This window comes from Apis florea, unplaced genomic scaffold (genome assembly GCF_048593485.1).
Source record: "Apis florea isolate Af1SG1 unplaced genomic scaffold, ASM4859348v1 contig_3203_pilon, whole genome shotgun sequence".
Taxonomy (NCBI): Eukaryota; Metazoa; Arthropoda; class Insecta; order Hymenoptera; family Apidae; genus Apis; species Apis florea.
The window spans coordinates 61,619-75,363 of record NW_028256723.1 but is presented as its reverse complement, the minus strand read 5'-3'; the positions used below and the strand labels follow the sequence as shown (position 1 = coordinate 75,363).

The 13,745-nt window shown below is 45.0% G+C and overlaps 1 protein-coding gene across 7 annotated transcripts in view; it reads right to left on the bottom strand.

The window, feature by feature from the left end:
• Window positions 1-13,745, bottom strand: part of LOC100869909 (neurotrimin) — a 153,745-nt gene that overhangs the window by 121,648 nt on the left and 18,352 nt on the right. For 6 of the 7 annotated variants that reach the window (XM_086910907.1, XM_086910906.1, XM_086910908.1 and 3 more), the window contains exon 1: window positions 4,738-5,495. The exons of the other annotated variant lie outside the window; for it this stretch is intronic. In XM_086910907.1, the coding sequence (XP_086767033.1) occupies window positions 4,738-4,807 (70 nt within the window). In that variant the 5' untranslated portion in view covers window positions 4,808-5,495. Of the gene's footprint in view, window positions 1-4,737; window positions 5,496-13,745 lie in introns of those variants that run through there. 7 annotated transcript variants of the gene reach the window in all.

Sequence of the window (13,745 nt, the reverse complement as noted above, 5' to 3'; positions counted from 1 at the left end):
TTTTGTTTTTTCCAAAAATGCGCGTTTCATGGGAAAATTCCAGTTTGAACGAAGCGTGAATTCGATGATCGATCAATGATCGCCTCTATCCGATTTGTATCCCGCTTATTCCGAGATAGCCGAGATATCCTTTTAACTGCATCTCGGCCAATCGTTCCACGCTCGATGAATCGATTTGCCAACGCGTTTCCGTTCAGACGACGGCGAATTGGATTGGCAATCAGTGCCCATCCAATCGGTATATCGCGTGCGACACCAAGGACAGCCACCAAGTTCATCCTCCCAGAACGCTTGATCCTCCAAAGACAAAAGGATTCTCTTGGAAGATGTCGGACGCGTTTCGTTCTCTGAAACGTCTTGACTCGTTTCGCGCTTATCGTAAAAATTATATTTCCAGAGATTGGAAGGGGACGACTTTCTCAAGAATTTTATGGAATCACCGGAGAAGTAAATAAATGTCTCGTCTCAAACTTCGTTCGAGTTGTTTCGACCGATTTATCGCTGCCAATATTCCTGGAAATTATGTCTCGCGGTCGAGATTGCGATCAAAGAAACGCCTTCGAATCTTAGCTAGTTTCCACCAGTCAAGAAATGGATATAAATAGAGATCGTGCACGTATCGTCCTGTCCTTTCTTTCCTCCCCTCCTCAAAAAATTACGATCAAAGATGCGCCACCCTTCGTATCGCAGAGTCGACATCATCGAGAGACAGACGTAAATAAACGTCATCCCCTTCCCCTTCCCGAAAAATCACGTTTCACGATCAAAGGAGAAGCAAGAACTCGTCGAGAAAATGAAAATTCATACGTTCTTTTTTCTTCCTCTCTCGTTTCTCGTTCCCTGAAAACTCGTTGCTCGAGTTATTCCGCGATTACAACAACGCCGCCGACATTCCTGGAAATCACGTTTCGCGGCGAGATCACGCGGCGCAAAGAACAAAGGTGGAGCACGGAGGGGAGAAAGAGGAACAAAGCGGCACGATGCGGTGTAACGCATCGCTTATGACCGTTCGTAAATTTCAGAGGGTATGAATCATTCACGGAGGCAAACAGAAGGGGGTTGAAGTTGTTAGCGATAGAGCTGTGCTGCACCGGTTGAATCGTTGAACAGGAGTTGTACATCGGCCTGTGTGTAATTATATTCCTATCTTTGTTACAACGACTGGATGGAAACTGGGTTAATTGGAAATTTGGAATTTGTGTCGTTCGCTCAACTTAGGAAAAAAAAAAAAGAGGGAGAGAGAAAGAGAGAGAGAGAGTTGTAGAGCGTTTTAGAGATCCTCGTAAATCGTAATATCGTTTCACATCTCGTGTTTGTCCAATCCAATAAATAATTTATCAAAATTATATCAAAAATCTGGATCGTTGATTCGGTATGTAAAATGTGATCGGCCGTTAAAACGAGACGGTGGAAATTGTTAGTAGCCGCCTTGTATCTTGTCCGTAATTGCGATCCAATGGAATTACGATTCAAACCGATACGATAATTAAAACGTGTCCCTCGCTTGTCAATCCTCCTCTGATTACCGCTTTAATGCGCTTATCGCGTACACGCTCGAGCGGAAAGGAAATGGCACGATGATAGATTATTATTCGTTACGAGCAATTACGCGTAAATATGCGCAGATGGGTTTCGATGACGTTCGATCGAGATCGTTCTGTTCGAGTACGATTAAGAGATAAAGGAAGGGGAGAGGGAGGGAAAAAAGAAGAGAGAGTACAGGATTTTATCTCGATGCGTGAGTGGAAATAAATTTCTTGGAAACGGAAAGAGGATGATATTTCCCTGGAGGAGGAGGGGATGCACACAGAGAACGCGGTGGAAAATCGAAATGGGTGTTGTTTTTTTTTTTTTTTTTTTTTCTTTCTTTCTCCTCCCTTCGTTAGAGACACGCAGCGTTCGGTGTAATTTTACGACGTCATCGAACACTAAACTCGTGTATAAATCTGGATTCTCGCTCCCCCGAAGATCGCTCCTCCCCTTCGGCGGAGCTAATTCGATTTTCTGTCTTACCAGTTCATCAAACATTTACGTTCCAACTACTTCGATCGTGCACTCCGTTCCACGATGCGCCTCGAATTAATGGTCGGACGTTCGATTGGACGTCGCACGATCCACCGGCGTTAAGATTATGCGTATAATAAAATTCTTTTCGCGAAGTTGAAACGCAAAGTTGAACTTTCCGATCGTAATAACTTAATAATTTAATAAGATACGTAAGAGAAAAGATCTCGAGAGTTATGTTAAAGACTTTTAATATCGTGAAATAACTAGATATAAATTCCATAAATTCCATTGATATCGATCGTTCGACGAAAATCCTCTCTTCGAGGAAGCGATTTGCCTGAAATACGTCGTTCGTTCGAAATTAAAATACTCGTTCGCGGCCAACGGTTAATCATCGCGAGGTGTATGATTACCTCACGGTTGCGGAAAGCGCACAATGCATTTCTACCGATGATGATAGAAATTGTTTTCGCGTTGCGGATTTCGAGAGTGTACGCGTAGTTGAAATCAATTAGAGAGCGGGAGTGTGGATGCGCGGGAGAAAGGGGGAGGGGTGGGCGGAATACGATAAATTGTTTAACAAAATTAACCGAGTGCACGTTGTTAGCTGCGTTAATGGCGTCGATTCGCGCCCCTATGCTTCGGCAAAGTTGTACGAGTGTCGTTTAGCTCGCGGTTTGGCAGCCTTTCGCCCTGTATTTCGCCCTCTTCCACCTTAAATGCGGTTCGCTCGATAACGATCGAAACCGGGGAATGGAAACCGTGTTATTACAAAACGAATCGCGACACGGATAACAACGAATCGATGCTCTCGTCCACCGCTTTCCAACGAAAATGAGATGTCTTGCTTGCGGTCGATCGAGGGGGGGGGGGAAGGGAGGGAGAAGACGGATTTTATATGACGATATATTTGATCGAAATCCTTTTTCACCGGCTTCCCTTTCCTTCTCTTTTCTCTTTCTCTTTCTTTCAACTCTCCCGCCCCTGAACACGAGTCCTGCTAGAGAAGAGATGTCCTCCAGCATAAAGGAAAAATTATCGGCGGATATACACAGACAGAGGGTGTCGCGAGTCCCCGAGCATGAAAGGGGGCAACGATATCCTGGAAGATCGTTAAGATAAAACATGTCTGGAAGGGGATGGAGAATTGATGGAGCGTTGAATCAGCAAAAAATTTCGCGTCGACGCGAGACGGTGTAATTAACGCGTTTATGGCGCAGCTAACAGGGATCTCCATAGAGGAGGAGTTACATAAGCCTCGAGATTGATGTACGAAGACGCTGCACGTATCGTGACCCGTTTCAAGCGACGCTACATCATCGACTATATATATTCTTTTTCTTTCCTTTTTTTATACCGCGACGATACGTCGCGTAAGAAAGGAAAGGAGGAAGTGAGCGATAAACGTTGAATAGCTGGTTGGTGCGCCGTTTCAACCGATATAATTAAGTTTAAATTCATTACTCCGTCGTGAATGGAGGCTATCAAAACTGCGAAGAGGGCAGAGAGATACGACGAGCCGGGGGGATCTCACGATCGATCGCTATCTTTCCTCGTCTTCGACGGAGATCGGTGGTGGCGCGTCGTCACGAGGAAGCCGCAACGAGAAGAATCTTGGTTGAAAAGGGTGTAAAAAAAAGAGAGAGAGAGAGAGGGGCTAACCGTATCACCGCGATGCAGCCGCGCGAGAGATGAAATCGATATAGACACGTCCCTGAACGACGTCAGAGCGAAGATGAGGGAACACTCTCTACCCTTTTGCCTTCACCTCGCGCCTCCCTCCTCCTCCTCCTCCTCTTCTCTCTATTCCCCGATGACGGTATCATCACGTCGTCGTCACGACACGGTGACCCGTCGTCGATGGTGGATGGCGAGGAATAAAAAAAAAAAAAAAGAAAAGAAGAAGAAGAAGAAGAAAAAGAAAACTGCGGCGACAAGCGAAGGGAGAAAGAAGGAAGAAGGAGAGGGAGAGGAAGAGGAAGAATGGGGAAAATACAATACCGTCGCCGCGACAAACAAGGGTGGCGCTGGATACAGCCCTGGACCGGGTCCGAAACCAGCCCCCTCCCTCCACATCCCCTCTCCCCTCCCCCTTCCTCCCCTCCTCCCTCTTCCTGCGAGTCCTCCTTTTTCCCTCCACTCGCGTATCTCTCTCTCCTCTCGATCCTCGGTCCGCTCCCGTCGATCGATCGCCCGATACGCACGATCAGCTGCTGCTGCCCGATACCCCGTGTGACGTGGAAAAACGGCAGGGGACGGCGTCGCGATTATTATGCACGCGTGCTAATTTTAACACGTATACACGCACAGTTACACCCCAAAATCTGATCGATCCATCCGCGGTACAAGTCTTCGGGGGTAGCAAGCAAGCTTGCCCCGCCTGCCCCCTTTCCTCGCCCCTCTGCCTCGATTTTCACCTCGTTCCTTATCCTTCCCCTCCTCCTTTCTTTTCATTTTTTCTCTCTTTCTTTCTTTCTTCTCGCGAAAATTTGGAAACGAGGGTAACAAGGGAGGGGGGAGGGGAGGTTCACACAACACAGGATGGACAGCGAGGACACACCGCCGAGATAATTGGCCCGAGAAGGAAAACGGGCCACGCTCGAGCCGCGTTGTCAGACAGCGTGGTTCGCGGACACTTTCCCGCGGGAATCTCGAAAGATCGATTGACGATCCGCGGCGAGGGCGAGGGAACTCGGAAACATATGTGAGGGGCGGTGGAATTGATCTTACCGGTGATGCCTAGGAGAATCCAGCACACGAGGCACAGGACGTAGTAATTCACGTAAGGGGATCTCCTCATGATGACGACGGGCGCAGTAATAACGACGGCGACGACGACGACGGCGGCGACGACGACGACGACGGGAACGACGACGCAGTTGCCTTCGACGGGTCCACTGACATCTCAAAACAACCAGCACACCAAGCCCCCGCCGGTCCACCCTCTCTCGCACTCCTAACCCTCCGTCGTCACTCTGTTCATCCTCCTTGCTGCTCGACGCTACCAGACCACCTCGTGCATAGTATCATATATATATATATATATAGTATATATATATATATATATGTATATATGCTTTGTCACCCTTCGTCGGCGCCCCTTTCCCCCTTCTTTCTCGCGCACAATTTACCCTTTTTACGGATTTACACCACCGATCGTTCTCCTCTCCTCTCCGAATCGTTGTTCACTGATCACATATTATCTCCAAAATCAATCGTCGCACCTCGTCGATCCTCTCTACCCGTGTACCATGTTATCCTATGTATATATATATATATATATCGTCGTCGTGCGGTCCACCGCACACGTTGGTGTGGTTTTACCAACGTGTCTCTGCTCTCCGATCTGTCGCGTCTCCCCCAGAGAGAGAGAGAGAGAGAGAGAGAGATGTTTCCACGATCGAAACGGTTATCACGGTTACGACGACGCGGGGCCCGTGGTCACCAAGGGGGTCGCGGCTTACGTCCTCGCGCGATTACGGCCCCCTTTCGATCCTTCGAACACGGCTAACTACGACCGAGTTTTGCGTACGGGTCGTCTGCGGTTCGTCGTCCCGGGCGAAGCTCTGAAACCGCCGGGCCTCCAGTGGCACTGCCCGCGCCCGCCCGGGGATTCCGCGCAGGCGTGCTCTTTCTCCTCTACTCTGCCGATCACTCAGCCTCCTCCTTCCTCCACCCCTCCTTCCATCCTTCTCCCTTACTCGCTCCTTCCTCCTTCTCCATCTTCTTCCCTGATTACCACTACCGCCGCCGCCACCACTACCACCAGCATCCTCGTCGTCGTCGTCGTCGTCGTCATCGTCGTAGTCGTCGTAGTCGACTCCTCGTCGTTCTCGTTGTGTCGTCGTCGTCGTCGTCGTCACCGCTGCCACCGACACTGCTACTGCTGCTGCTTACCACTACCGATGGTGGTTGCTACCGCTTATTTCTCTTTCGCGAGACGTTCGTCTTTTCCCAGAACGAATTTTGCTTCTCTCACCATGTTAAAATACCTTTCCCTTCTTTCGTCCGATTTTTCTCGACAAAGGGACTCGTAAATTTGCGGCTCGTCGATTGACCGGCACGATTTCGGTTTGCTCGTCGAAAGTTTTAAACGAATCCTGCCCGATTGGAGGAGGGGGGAAGCTGTTCTCCATCCTCTTTCGGTGTCTTTTTAATCAGCTTTCGCTTTGCCTCGGTCTTCCCCCGCCCGTGTTTACGATTCTTAATACAACCGGCTGATTACCGTTCCCAATCGGCTTTTAGCATCCCATCATTTTCTTTCTTTTCTTTCCTTCCAAACGAAGTTGCAAGGAAATTTGTACCGTTTTATTTATACGAAGGTTTATTATTATTATATATATATATATATATATATATATATATATATATATATATATATATATACGAAGAGGAAACGTTACGGACGCAACGTCGATCTCCCAGAATTTTATTCCTTCGAAAAAATATCCCGTGTTTTTCCCGTGATCCGGCGAAGATTACGCGGCAGACAGCCTCCATGGAGACTGTGTAATGAATCCTCCTTAGGATTCTTTCGACCTATTTTTCGCCCGCAGCCGCTGCACGCTGTCGCTTCTTCCTTCCTTCTGCTCCTCCTCCTCCTCGTCTCCCGTGATTACCATTAGTTTCGCCACTGCTGTCTTCCTTTCTCGCTCGTTTTCGGGTCGCTTACGATTATTGCATTTTTCCCGCTGGCCACCACCGCTTCTTCTCGCCCCGTTCACGCAGCTCCTCCACTCCCTCCACTCCCCTTCCTTCCCTTCCGTGTTAATCTTATTCAAACGGATGGATCCGATCGGGTATTAGCTTCCAACGCCGACGAAATTAATCGATTTTCATCGAGTTAGAGCTCGAGGTTACATACGTTTAAGTAGTAGTCGATCGTGATTAATGGCAACAGTTCTTTCAATCCGGCCAAAGGATCTCGGATTAATTTCGTTGTAATAAAAGCCGTTCCTCTATCCTCTTTTTCTTTTTTCTCTTTTTCTTCTTTTTTTTTTTTTTTCCTACCTTCAATTACGGTCTCTCACTCGATTTTTTCCCCCACCTCTCTCCCTCTTTCTCTTTTTCCTCATTGCGCATTATCCGTTCGGATCGCGGCGAGAGGTTTGGTTTTCCTCGAAAAACAAACTCGTCGGTTACCGATCACTCCTCACCTTCATTCTAGTCCCCATAGTTTTAATTATGACAAACGTTGCCTCGAATGTTCAGCATTTTATGCTCCCCCCCTTCCTCCTTGAGCCACCTCGACTTTCTTCTTCTTCTTCTTCTTCTTCTTTTTTTGTCGCGGACAAATTGTGTGTCCTTTACGACGTTAACCTTATTCTCCCGAGACCGAAACGGTACATATTTCCTCGTAAAAGAAGTACTTTCGTTCCTTCTTCATTTTCCTCCCTCCCTCTCTCTTTTCGTTTGTGTTTGTACCACTCCTCACCCCTCGAGCCCTTTGCTCAACGAAACATATTTTAAAATGTCTTCCGTCGCCGCCGCGTTATTCCCACGGGAATGAAATATGTAACGGCGTATTACATTCCACCGAGTTACATTAGCGAAACGGTGAGCGGGCGGTTTAATTGTTCGTCATCAACTTCATTTTAAACGTCTTCATCCCCGTTTAAACGAACACAATGAAAATTTAATCGCGCAACTTTTTACGCGTTCCTCCTCTTCCCCTTCGCTTCGTCACTTCCTGAAATTCTCCCTCCCTCTCCCTTTCTCTCTCACTCACTCTCCAAGGAATTATCTTCGCTCGTCGAGTTAAGTCTATATAACACCGGGTTGTTTAACTCGTCCGAATCTCAACCCTTCGAAGGAGGAGGGGGAGAGGAGAGGGGGGAAAAAAAATCTCGTTTGCAGGCAGATAAACATCTTTCCAACGGGGGTTGAAAGCCGTTACAGGTGACGGGGTTGATGTTAATCCGGCTGACAAGAACCTGGGCCCCCCCCATCCCAGGGCCTGTCGTTGAAAAAAAGAAAGGAAGAACGGCGGCGGCGGCGGCGGCCAACCCCGTTCCTTTAAACTTTCTTCTCTCACACTTTCATTGTCGCCGCCCACTGGACATCCCCCACCCCCCCCATCTTCGTCTCTTTTATCTTCTCCACTCCCCCTCTTCTTTCTCTTTTTCTCTCTCGTCTTGCCCTTTTGAACAATCCACAATCTTTTGTATTCCCAGCTGAAATTTTTACACTTCTTTCATCCACCTCGGCTGTGTGTCATAATTATTCGCGAGAAAAGACACTCGGCCTTCACCAAGAGGTTCATTCTTATCGTTTCGCATAGTTGATTAACTCCGTGTTAATATATATATATATATATTATATAGATTTTTATTAGATATTTTAAGATTAAAATTGATTTAGTTTTGACAATTTAATTGCGTTTTAAACGATATTTATTAACGCGATAGATATTAACGCGATTGGACGTATTATTTTAAATTGACAGTTTCAACATTCTAAATGATATTTAAATTGCGAATATTATATCCCGCGATTGATCTCGAACAGTGGAGACTATTTAATGGTGATTAATTTAATATCATCGGTATGATAGAGTAGACTGGAAACGAATTAAAATTATCTATCGAAAAATAAGATAATTGTCGATATCGATCCACCTAAATTCTTCGACTTTTAATTATTCGATGATAAAATATATACAATGTGCAATCTTTCCATTATTTACTTTGAGAAAAGAGTGGCCTCGTTGATTAATCTAACGAAAAAGAAAACAAGAAAAATAAAATTACGCGCGAACAACACGATGAGAGCTCAGTTTGCTTTAAATTATCGGTTATTAGCGAAACCGCACGCTCCCCTCGACTAGCTCCTTCCTCGAGCCCCGCGTAATTTTTCACCCCGTCCATGATTACGATAATACACTTGGATTCTTGGATCACAGTGGATCACGCGAGAATTATAAACCAACATCGAACTTGTTGTTCGACATCTCCCTCCCCCTAAAAATCTATCAAAGTCGATGTTTTTTTTTTTTTTATATATTCTTCTTCTTGATGTAAGATCAAACTTCTCCGGCCATTGCAAAATTGTGTGTCCCCGCAATGCATTAACTTTCAGCAGATACACCTTCTGACCATTCGATCAGAATTCGTAATTTCGAATAATCGACGGACAGAAGGAGTGGAGCTCGCCTGGAAATTTAGAGCCGGTGTCCCGAATATGTAAGCTCTCTCTCCCTCTTTCTCTCTCTCTCTCTCTGTCTCCCGCACCCCGTTTCCATCGACGCAAGACCCAACGTCGAGATTAACCTTCATCGTCGGAAGTAAGTTTTCGAATCTCGGTTAAGTTTCCGACGTCGAGGAATTTGCATGGTGCGGTAGACTGGCATTTGGTAAATTACGGAACTTTTCTCCGTTGGACGAGAGATCCGCCGTTATCTTCGTCTGGCAGCAACCCCTTCCTCCCTCCTTCCTTATCGATCTTTTCCCTTTCTGTCTTTTCTTACACCTCTCCGCGCCAGAGACTTATCCGACTCGTCGTTCTTTTAATTTTCTACCCGTTTCTTTCACTTTCTTCCACTTCTCTCTCTCTCTCTCTCTCTTTTTTTTCGATCCATTTCTTTTGTGCTCTTTCGTTCCATTCTTTTCCACGTATTGTGTTAAAAAAAAAAAGGAAACGCGGAGACAATAAGAAAGTAGACAGTAATACCCGTTAACAGGGAGAAGAGAGAGAGAGAGAAAGAGAGAGAAAAATGTTGTTTGATCAACGTGCGTTTCGAAGATTTTTCTTCCAACCCTCTCCACGTAATGTAAGCCGTTTTTCTCCCATTTCTGGTATCTCGAACGTCGCACCGGTAAATATACATATATTTATATACGTTGTACCGCGCAAGAAACTCGCTCGAGTATTTTTCCACGGAGTTATACGACTTCTTGTTCGCCGATTCAAGTCAAAGCTGTTCACCGAGCTTTTATATAAATTCATTTTTTTATACCCCGTTCTACCACGATACCAATATTTCGGATACAAGATAGAGCACATTTCCAAAAGTGTTTCGATCCAATTTTTGAAAATACTCCTCCTTCTAAATTAGAATCCCTCGATAGAGTCTCCCTAACTCTTCCCTTCCCTTTTTCCCCTTTCTCTCCATCTCTCCACGCCCGTCAAACCTGTCACATCCATCTCTCATTTTTTATTCCACGCTCCTTGGTTGCGCGCTCTCGCTTACGCAACCGCCCTCCTCGCAACCTTTAAGCTCGGAACAGCTTTTGCTTTTTACCGCTTAAGATTTATCGGGCCAAGATCGAGCATCGTGGAACGATTCTTCTCTTTGTTAAGGTGTTTTGTTAAGATATTTCCGTTTAATACGTCCGTTTCCCTATTCGTCAAAGTTGGATGAATCATCGTTAAATCTGCGGATTTTTCTCTGCATTGCTTTCTATGGAATAAGTGCATATGTATATCAAGAATTAGCCAATTTCATTTTTTATTTTAAGCCTTCGAATTTATTGTCAAGCACTGATAAGAAACGGAATATAAATCGCTCAAAAATTCCCATTCACTCGTATTTGAAAAATTTGTGCCACGAATGCTCGACGACTGCACGTAACGAGCTACTGTTAAGCATGAATAAATAACAAACGAAATGTATAAATCGCTCGAACAAAAATTATATTTTCTAACTTCACTCTCACTTGAAAAGAAAACTCATCACAGAATCTTCCTCGTTCCCCCATCCAAGATTCTCCTAATTGTGGAACATCAATAATGGAATGGAATGCAAATCGCAAGAAGTGTATATATAAAAAAAGAAGAATCCAACTTCTTCTCTCACGAATGCGTCTCGCCGGAAAATCTGTCGTCTCGTCGAGCAACGATCGAGGCCGCAACACGAGGTAGATTCGGCCAGATTCACGAGGGCATCGATGGGGATAAAGTTTGCCAGACGATAAAGTTCGGTCGCGTAGCAAGAAACCCGATTCTAACCCCTCCTGAGAGGGGCTATTCATTTTCCTCGAGGGTTGCCGCGCACTTTTTAATGCGGTGGGGTTGCGCGCTCCTCCTTCCTCCACCACCCTCGGTGCGCCGTTGAAAATATTAATATCGTCGCACTCCGAGACGTGGAATACACGGAGGGGGAGGGTTATCGACGCGGTTCCGCTTCTTCTTGTTCTCGCCTCGTTTCAATGGCAGGGAATGAAGAGGAGGAGGGGAATTCGCCTCGTCGTGGAAATTAGTGGGTGAGTGTCTCGGTGAGCGCGCGTGATTCATGGAAATGGTAAGTTAAAGCGGGGTGTATATATAAGTATAGTGCCGAGGATAACTTTGAATTAGAATAGAGAGGGAGGGAGGTTTTTTGCGTGATTATTTCTGTGAAAAGATTAAGCGCGATTCTCGCCTTCATTCTTGTAGATGTGTCAACCTTTGGCGGGGAAAGTGAGGATTTGGTGGAATGGTTTTCTCCAAGTAATTACGAAGATGAAGATTTGATTGATAAATTGTGGAAAGTAGAGTTGTGTTGCGATTTTGTGTTGTGGAAACATAATTTGTGGATTGGAAATTATTTTCGATGGGTGCACACGGATGAAAATAGAATTTCGAGGAGATATTCGTAAGTTAAAATCCGAGAAAAGGAATGTATATTGAAGATAATTTTAATTCGTTGTATTCCGATATATGAAAAAAAAAAATGTTTTGACAAATATATCTCGTGGTTATCAATTTAGGGAGGGGTGCGAACACTTTGGATAAATAGATAATTGGAAAAAATTTAGCATAATGGATACGTGAGATTAAATGGACACGTGGAATGAAATTATCGAGTTATATTGGAATTCGTCGGTGATCACAATGAAAATGTCGCACGCGTGGCAACAATTTTGAAATTTGTATTTTGAATGTTTGTAATTTTATCAGGATCGATGTTTACTTCGTTTCGATAATCAAATTTGCAACTTTTTCATTTTAACCTTAATTCGATTTTAATTAATACCGAATACAATCTTCGATCGGTTGATTAACCAAAATGGACACCGTATATCGCGGATTAAGGAAACCAAACCTGCTTACAGAAATTTCCAAACAATGTATCAACCTGATTCTCACGAATTATAATAAGTGCGCCGCGAAACACGATATAACAGGGTGCAACCGAACTAACGAACTCGCGGTTTGTTACACGCTTGTCCCACGAGATTTATCGCCGGTCTACGCGAAACTTTGCCTCGCTTACCTTTGCCTCTTTCTCTTTCTCTCTCTCTCCTTTAAAACGAAAAATAAAAAAACAAAAAGAAAAAAGAAGAAAAGAAACAAAACAAGAAAAAAAAAAAAGAAAAGAGAATGGAAACAGAGGTGGAGACAGAGGGAAACAGATTCGGTAGACCTTCAAAGTGGAAACAAAGCGGTGGCGGATCAAAAGAAAGATCACAGCGTGACATGTTCCCCCCCGCGTTTCCTCCTTTCACCGCGCCCGTGAAACAAATTTCTGCCACTTTGTACGTTTTCTGCCGGTGGCGCGAAACGGCCACCTTGAAATTCTATCCGAACGCTTCCGAGAGCGCCGCCATTCAATTCGAAAAACAGCCAACCCCAGAGCCAAACCCGTTCGAGGCCAATATCCGGCCGGTTTCGCGCGTTACACGCCGTTCAATCTTTCGGTTCTTTTTTTTATTTAAATTCCTTCTCGCGAGCGAGAGAGAGAGAGGAAACACGATCGACGAATACGAAACTTGCACCACACTTTCGAAAGGATTCGCATGGAAAAGGATAACGCATCGTTTCTTTCTAGGCGCGGATGGAAAACTACCCCTCCCCCCTTTACGAGGAGGAGGGAAAAATGGATACGACGGTATAAACGTCGCACGCAGCTGCGGCTGCATCAGACTTCTTTCTCATCGCGCACTCCTCGAGGCGTGTGGAAAGAGGGAAAGAAAAATAGAGGAGGGAAGGCTTTCCACGCGCCTGCCTTCTCGCTGAATTTCTTCCGCACCCGCTGCTACGACGTCTCTCGCCGATTGATAACACCGCGACGGAAATATTCTTGCACGTTTATGGCTCATGCATATGTAAAATTTCAATGTCGACGCTCCTCCTACCTTCCTTCCTTCGTCCTTCATCTTTCGTTGCACTGCATCCGCACCCTTCTTGCAACGCTCATTCCTTAATCCCAGTCGGAATGTGTGTATATATAGATGTGTGGGTGCACGAGTCGTAAAAACCGTCCGTTTGTTTTTTATATTCTCGTCGGGAGAGCTGGAGGCCCCGTGTACGTGGAATTTTTACCATAAACAAGGCATTCGAAGTGGGATTTTTATTTTAGATTATTTTCCTAAAATTACCTTGGTTTTTTCCTCGTTTCGACGTAATTCTGATGATAATCGAACACGATTTTTTTTTGATCGTTCTGTCGATGTGTGAAATACCGTTGTTGTTCGAACGAATCAGAAATAAAATTGGATTGGATGCAATTACGGTTTAATCGATATTCTTTGTTCTACGTTCCTGAATTTTAATACCAATTTTTCTCGAAACGTAATGTAATGTTTCTTGCAAAGAAAAACCACGGATATATTTGTCCCTCGAGGGAGCGAGAATAACGAATGTTCTCTTTTATATTTTATCGGTGATGGTAGTAGTAGAGCGTCGAAATAGCGATTAATCGATCTGAACATTCGAGATTTGTAAAATAGAGGTGTACATTGAGGTTGATCATTCATTTATATATACGCGATAAATTGCGAATTATCTTTTTCGATTTTTTTTGTAGAGATCAGTGATTA